The following is an 8,279-nucleotide window of genomic DNA, read 5'->3' on the forward strand; positions in this document are numbered from 1 at the left end:
ACCCTTCCGAAGTCCAAACATAGTCATCCAATATATCGATCTTTATGTCTCGACCATTTCGAGACTCCTCGTCATGTCTGTGATCATATCCGGGACTCAGAGCTACCTTTGGTACATCAAAACACATAAACTCATATTACCGATCGTCACCGAACGTTAAGCGTGCGGACCCTACAGGTTCGAGAACTATGTAGACATGACCGAGACACGTCTCCGGTCAATAACCAATAGTGGAACCTGGATGCTCATATTGGCTCCCACATATTCTACGAAGATCTTTATCGGTCAAACCGCATAACAACATACGTTGTTCCTTTTGTCATCGGTATGTTACTTGCCCGAGATTCGATCGTCGGCATCTCAATACCTAGTTCAATCTCGTTACCGGCAAGTCTCTTTACTCGTTCCGTAATGCATCATCCCGTAACTAACTCATTAGTCACATTGCTTGCAAGGCTTATAGTGATGTGCATTACCGAGAGGGTTCAGAGATACCTCTCCGACAATCGGAATGACAAATCCTAATCTCGATCTATGCCAAATCAACAAGTACCATCGGAGACACCTGTAGAGCACCTTTATAATCCCCCAGTTGCGTTGTGACATTTGGTAGCACACTAAGTGTTCCTACGGTACTCCGGAGTTGCATAATCTCATAGTCATAGGAACATGTATAAGTCGTGAAGAAAGCAATAGCAATATACTAAACGATCAAATGCTAAGCTAACGGAATGGGTCAAGTCAATCAGATCATTCTCTAATGATGTGATCCCGTTAATCAAATGACAACTCATGTCAATGGCTAGGAAACTTAACCATCTTTGATTCAACGAGCTAGTCAAGTAGAGGCATACTAGTGACACTCTGTTTGTCTATGTATTCACACATGTACTAAGTTTCCGGTTAATACAATTCTAGCATGAATAATAAACATTTATCATGATATAAGGAAATATAAATGATAACTTTATTATTGCCTCTAGGGCATATTTCCTTCAAACATCGCATGTGTCAACTGGTCCAAGAAGGGAGGCTCCAATCTGCCCAAAGTCCCGTCCCACTAGCTATGGAAAGATGCATGTCGATGCGAGTGTGACAAGGTCATGTAGTGGAGGTTATGCGAGACGGTATGCCGCGACGAAAATGACAACTACTGCCTCCGTTCCAAAATAGATGACTCAACTTTGTACTAACTTTAGTACAAAGTTGGGTCGTCTATTTTGAAACGGAGAGAGTACCTGGGAAGCTCGACGCTAGTCATCAATGGCATTATGTATGTGTCCACACTATAGGCTATCGGATACTATGAGGGTTTGTCGCTCGCGGATGATCTCATGTTGCATAGCTTCGTCATCGCATAGAATTCTAAAAAGGTAGTAAATGACATTATCAAGGGCAATCAAAGGACGATATGGCTCAGTCATCAATGAGATCAAGTTGCAGGCTATGATATTTGAAAGTAAATTCTGTTTTGAAGAGCATGTAACTAATGCAGAAGCTAATAGTTTAGCAAAGTTTTCTCATACGTCATGTTTGGCTAGTCCAGACCCATTGCCCCTTATGTATATCACTTTTCATCGATTTCAATCAATAAAGCTTGGCGATTACCCCTTAAAAACATAGCAAATCCTATTGGACTCACATTGCTTCAAACAGTCGAGCCAATGCACAGCGAGTGATCTGGGCTAGTCCATTTAGCGTTATGTACATGAGATTACCTGTTCCGATTTTGTGAACCTGCTAGAAGGTAGCTGGACATTTTTTTGTAGTTGGTTCATTTTGGGTTTTCTTTTCTTTAAAAAAATTTCTTTAGAATATTTAGAGATATTTGAAAAACATATTTTTATTGTTTTTACAAAATTTGTTTGAAAAAATCAAAAAACTTAAAATCAAATACATGAAAAATGTTCCATTTTTTAAAAAACTTAAAAATTGCTCACGTTATGGAAAAACTAGAGTTTGAAAAAATTCTGTAATTTTCTTAAAAAGTTTGTAAATTTGGAAAAAATATAAGTTTTTTAAAATAGAGTATTCGAAACAAATGTTAAATTTCTAAAAAATGTTCGTGTTTTAAAAAATATTTAGATTTTCCAAACATATTTTTAAATACTAACCACAAAACCGGGTTCAGTGTTTTCTGTTAGCTACAGTGCTTCAATATCTCAACAGTTGTACGAAAGAAAAACACAAACCGACGCTGGTGGCTTAATGCGCCGGCCTGGTTTGCGCGTGTCTGTTAGAATGGTGGGCATTTTGACGCAAGGAGGGTCACATAGCAAATCCTATTGGACGCCGATTGCGTTAAATAGTCGACCCAACGGAAGAGTGATCTGAGCCGACCCATTTATCATTACTCAGAGGTTCCTGATCGTTTTTTCCTTTTTTTTCTTTGCAGGTTTATTTCGTGGTTTTCTTTTCTTTCTTTGAAGAAATTCAAAACATCTAGAAAATTAGTGCGGAATACTAGAGTTTCTTTTTTGTGTTTTAAAAATTTTGTTCATTAACTTCAAAAGATGTTCAATGTTTGAAAATTTGATTGTGTTTTCAAAAACATTATTTCATTTTTAGAAATAGTTTTCAAGTTTTAGAAAAAGTTAAAATGTTTGAAAAAATGGAATCATTTTCTAAAATTGTCCGCAAGTTTCAGAAAAATGTTTGAAAAATGTTCGGGGTTTCATTTTTTTTTTTCAAATTTGTTCGCATTACCTAAAAATGTTCATGGTTTTTTTTAAATGGGCTCATTTTCCAAAACTGTGCACAAGTTTCGGAAATATGTTTTGGTTTTTGAAAAATGGGGTCATTTTCAAAATCGCATTTCCCTAAAATGTTTAAGGTTTTTAAAATGTTGACAATTTTGAATAAAAGTTCATGTTTTAGATAAAACATCGATTTTTTTTTAAAAGTTCACGTTTTCAAAGCAAATGTTCACTTTTTTCCAAAAAAAATCGCTAATTTGAAAAAAGATGTTATAATATACAAAAAATGTTCATGCTTTTAAAAATGTGTTTGGTTTTACTAACATTGTTATTGTTCTCGAAAATAATTTAACTTTTTTATGAATTCATCATGAAAAAGGGGTGCAACATTTTTTGGTTCTTGAGAGTGCCTTTTGGTTCAGTATAGTGACTTCTAGGTCTCTGCATTGCTTCAAGGTTGCTACAATGTATGAAAGAAAAATGCGGACCGATGCTGGCGGCTTAGGATGCATTTGGTTGAATGGATTGTTCAGGATGGGTTGATATCGTACCAAACAAATAGTTATTTGGTTAAAGCACTTGAATGGTTCCGACCAAAAGAGGGAATATGCCCTGAAGATACCGAACCATCCCACCCCAGAAAATCGACCGGACCGAGCGACCCAATCCCTATTTGGCTCCTCACATGACTATTTTATGTAATGATCTCTCTACGTCCTATGAATATTTTATATGTGATGACCACATCCAAACCACCTTTATCCCTACAGCCAAACAGAAAATGGATTCATCCCACTCATCTTAACCAAACCCCAGAACTGAACCATCTCATTCACAAAATTTGGATTTTTTGTTAGGAAATTCACAAAATTTGGATGGTCGCAACCCACTCATATCCACCAACCTAAACACACTCTTAAAGGCCGGCCGGGCTCGATCATGCCTGTGCGAACTGGGGGCCTTTTAATGCAAGGAGCGTCACATAGGGGCTCCCGCTCAACAGAGCCATGTAAGCCGGGCCAGATCAGTGCATTAAAAGACTCCAAAAGAAAAAGCCGTGTAAATCTCCGGTCAGTCCAGATCAGTGCCACTCAACCGGCCCATCTGGGAATCATTCAAGCCGGGCCGAGGTGCTCTTCTTCCCCACGCTCGCGTGTGCCGTGCCGTGCCGACCGAGCGACCACCGAGCGGCCAGCGAGGCACCCCCGCTCCACGCACACACACGGAGACCCAGACCCACACACACCAAGGCGTGCACGCAATGAGGCCCTTCCTGCTCACGCCGGTGGGCGCCCAGCTCGCGTCGCTCCCCTCGCCGTCAACGCTCTCGCGACTGCTCCGCCCGCTCCACCTACAAAACCGCCATGCTCACGCCATCCCCGCCCCCACCTCCTCCTCCTCCTCGTCGCCCCTCCTCCACCCTCCCCGCCGCAGCACTAGCCGCCGCGGCGATCGCTTCCTCGCCTCCTCCTCGCCCTCTCAGGTCCGTCCGGCCGAATTCCACTTGATTGAGGGGTGGTCTCGGACCAAGTGTTCGATGGAATGCCTCCCCTGCGGTGATTGTGGATTTGGCTGATGGCGCCCCGCCGTTTTGTTTGTCTTGCAGATGGCCGCGCCTGCTGATGCCCCCGGAGGATCCGCGGACGCGTTCGAGGTGATCCGCGCTCACCAGGTGCGGCTCTTAGCCTTGGTCTGACTAGTGATCATGTAGTTACTAATTTACTACTCCCTCCGTCCCATAATACAATAGTGCCAAAAACACTCTTATATTATGGGACAGAGGGTGTATGTGGTAATCCGAGGACGCGATAGCTGCACAACTTCTAAGACTAAAAATTGGGTGCTCTGCTCAGTACCATGGGGAATTTCACAAACTTAAGGCATCTTTTTTTCAGAACCATGTGTTGAGTATATGTTACGGAGTCTGATAGATTATCAGGAGGATTAAGCAGTAGTCTGGAATAGGCTTAAAATATTATTCATGTGTAACTAACTGAATTTTTTAAATTTAGTATGGTGGGGGAGGAATGTCATCGACGATTAACAATGATAGGGAAGGTACTTGGTGCTTTTCTTTTCAGAACCATGTACTTGGCATGTGTTTATGGGCCAGATTAATTACCAGGAGGATTACTGTGAAATAGGCTTAAAATTGTTCCCTGGTAGTGATTTTCTTCAACAATTAGTGTGACAAGGAAAAAAATATCATCATCAATAATTTAACAACGATATGCAGAGTTTTCCTCCACAATAGTCGACATATTCCAATACTGTGGGAGTTTTTTATCTGTCAACCATTCATCAGTATTCCCTACCCAAACCACCATCAACCGGAGCAACTTTGCAAAATATGCCCTTTCCAGTTCCTATTAGATATTTGAATGATCAGCCTGTGGAACAAGTACGTGCAACATTTATGACCGGTCTTAGCAAATACCATAAGTAACAAGTTACAAAGTTGCCTTGGATTTTAGTTAAGAGGAACTCTCACGATTGTTGGTTTTAATCTTTTGCCATCTCGAGATCTTTTTTATTCACTCAACATCATCATGATTATAGGTAAAAGCTGCCCGGCTTCCTCCTGTTGAAGAAATACGAACTATTCTGGACCAAAGTGTCCGAGGTGTTCTGGCTACCCATTCTCAGGTATGCTAGACCTATTATTGCATTTGCAGTCTAGTGAACATGCATTGGCCAGTCTTTTCCCGTTTCGTCCTTTTAGAATTCTATTGAAACTGGCAAGTAGTGATTGCTATGTGGATATGTAAAACAGCTTCTCTTGATTATTCAAACTTACTTTTTTTCTTAAACATGCTTGATAACTCCAAACTTACCTTTTTCATTAAACATGCTTGATAACTCCACTTCTCAGTTCTCGCTGAAATGTGGCATGTGCTTGGCAAGGTACCTGTTGTATATTTAGTGCATCGTGATATATAGTTTTCTACCATGCCATACTGGCTGGGATAGTCACCTTCCAGTATGTGCCTTTTCTGCTTTGTGAATGGCAAAGGCAAATTATAATTTTCTTCTTTTTCCTTCTATTGCCAATTAGTTGATTACAGGAAAATAAAATTATAACGTGTCATTCTGTTTGCAGGAACATGTGGGTTATCCATCTGGTTCAATGGTTGATTTTGCGTGCGATCAAGATGGTTCCCCCATATTAGCAGTGAGTAGTTTAGCAGTTCACTCAAAGGTATGCCAGTATTGTGCTCTCATGATTATGTATACATATAATACTACCTGTCGACACCGTTCTAAGCACATGGAAACCCTATGCATTTGGTGACTTAACTCAAACGCACATGATAACACTGACAATGGCCGGAGTACTGACATGTAAATGCGGACATAAAAAACAAAATGGATAAACATGAAAAGTATAAAACGCATGGACAGTGTTCTGTGAAAAGAATAGGGTGCTGGTCTAATCTACTAAATTCACAATAGCTTCTGATAGTTATGTCTTTTGTTGCCACCATTTTGCAGAATCTCGCAGGAAGTACTAAATGCTCACTTTTGGTTGCCAAAGACCCAGAGGACAGAACAGATACTGTAATCACTGTATATGGCGATGCTACACCTGTAATTCCCTCCTGGCACTTGCCCCATATATTAGTGTGCTTATGTCCTGATAAATTTCTTAACTCGATATTTATTAAAGCATACTGTATACGTTACCTGATAATTGTGTGTTGGCTCACTTTGTATTTGGTTCTGTTCCAAAGGTTCCCGATGAAGAAAAAGATGCAGTGAAAACTGCATATTTACGGAGACACCCTGAGGCCTTTTGGGTATGTTTGTTGAACTGTTTCTAAAGTAACTGAATAATATCGTACTAATTTCTGATGGAAATTTGCCAAATCAAGGTTGACTTTGGTGACTTCCGCTTTCTGCACATCAAACCAAAAGCTGTACGTTATGTATCTGGGGTTGCAACAGCTATCCTTGGCTCTGGAGGTTTGTGACCCGCCTTTTTGAATGCCCTAGTTAAAACTACTTATAGTTAGAAGCCTGCATAGCCTATCTGACCAGAAGGTCAAGGTTCTACACGGCTGTTAATTTGTTTTTGAGTTGCTATGTAATGTTCCTGTAGCGCTCTTGCGAAAATTGTGAGTTGCAATACGAGAACCATGAAAAGCAATATCCTGAATAAGAAAACAGAAACCGAGGAAACTATAAGAGTAAAAACTAGTAGCCTCTCGTGTTATGTCATTCTCTTCTCCTTTTTCACTCGATGTTTCATCCGAAGTTAACGACCAAATTTTCTCTATGTCTATTCTATGATATTCCTATATATATAGGATATATGTTGTCTAATATGACACCCCATCTGTGAAAGGGATTGGATTCGTGACTTGCACTTGTGCTCCTATAGTTTGTTTTTGTGACCTAAATGTCAAATTATGTATGAAATGCAATATGATTTGTTATGATGGTCCTTGAGAAACCTTCTCCACATCCCCAGAATTTAGTGCTGCTGAGTTCAAGGAAGCAAAAGTGGATCCTATATCTCAGTTCTCCGCTCCTATTGCAGTACGTTTTATATTTGCTTGACTTCACACTAAATCTATTGATCTTCAATTGGCATATTTATGGTCAAGTTAGCTGCATGTATTCCACAGGGTCACATGAACAAGGATCATGCTGATGATACAAAGCTCATTGTGCAACACTCAACGTCTGTTAAGGCAAGTACAATATAAATCTTACTTAAGTGGTATCTGGTCATGAATGCGAGCGACTCTGCAAGATATACTAGAAAACAAGTCTTAGCTATATTAGTTTGTGAGACAGTTATACTATTTATCTTCTGTTCATTCCATACTTAAGTTTTCTTCTGTAACTAAATAACCAGTACTCCCTCTGTCCCAAAATAAGTGACGTGGCTTTAATTCAAATTTGAGCTGAAACCACGCCACTTATTTTGGGACAGAGGGAGTACTATTTTAGTTATTGTATGGTGTGTGCTCGGTCACCGTGATATATTTAGTGTGAAGAGAGGAATGTTTTAGTTCAAGCATATGATTCCTACTTTTTGTCCCAAACATGAGATAAAAAGTGCAAACATCACACCGAGCTATGCAAGTCTTGACTCAGGAAAACAGCTTCGCGTCTAAATTTATAAACCAGTTTACAAATTAAAAAAGCAATAAGTTTTATAATGTAGTCTCTGTTTATCTGCTTAGTCTATCGGGCACCATGAACTATTATAATTTCAGTGTGCTGAGTCTGCAACATGAACACTTGGGTTTAGAGTTTTAGCATTGCAAAATACAGTTTGTCAGTGCTAACTGCTGACAGACTATGTAATGTCCGTCTTTTATTTAGTAGTAGCACATAGCAGTATAGCACATGAGTTCTTTTTTTTTTTACAGTAAACACATCTATGCCTTGTATCACTCTTTTCATTTTCTTGATTTTGACACTTCTAGACTTTTACCAAATGTTATTGTTTCCGATTAAATATATTGACGGATGACAAATGTAAGCTATTTCAGGTGGATTTTGCTTCTATTCTGGATGTGGATAGCCTCGGTATCAATGTGAAGGTAACAACCCTCTCAAAGCTGGTCTCGG

General features: G+C 39.7%; 1 protein-coding gene across 1 annotated transcript in view; it reads left to right on the top strand.

Annotated features, from left to right (window-relative positions):
• The first annotated feature begins 3,832 nt into the window (after positions 1–3,832).
• The window catches only part of LOC123052321 (glutamyl-tRNA reductase-binding protein, chloroplastic), a 5,958-nt gene continuing 1,511 nt past the window's right edge, over positions 3,833–8,279 (top strand). The window contains exons 1-10 of the mRNA XM_044475460.1: positions 3,833–4,179; positions 4,303–4,368; positions 5,256–5,342; positions 5,797–5,895; positions 6,189–6,284; positions 6,428–6,493; positions 6,569–6,659; positions 7,168–7,235; positions 7,325–7,390; positions 8,201–8,251. Of these exons, the coding sequence (XP_044331395.1) occupies positions 3,958–4,179; positions 4,303–4,368; positions 5,256–5,342; positions 5,797–5,895; positions 6,189–6,284; positions 6,428–6,493; positions 6,569–6,659; positions 7,168–7,235; positions 7,325–7,390; positions 8,201–8,251 (912 nt within the window). The 5' untranslated portion in view covers positions 3,833–3,957. The remainder of the gene's footprint in view (positions 4,180–4,302; positions 4,369–5,255; positions 5,343–5,796; positions 5,896–6,188; positions 6,285–6,427; positions 6,494–6,568; positions 6,660–7,167; positions 7,236–7,324; positions 7,391–8,200; positions 8,252–8,279) is intronic.

This window comes from Triticum aestivum, chromosome 2D (assembly GCF_018294505.1).
Source record: "Triticum aestivum cultivar Chinese Spring chromosome 2D, IWGSC CS RefSeq v2.1, whole genome shotgun sequence".
In the NCBI taxonomy this organism is placed as follows: Eukaryota; Viridiplantae; Streptophyta; class Magnoliopsida; order Poales; family Poaceae; genus Triticum; species Triticum aestivum.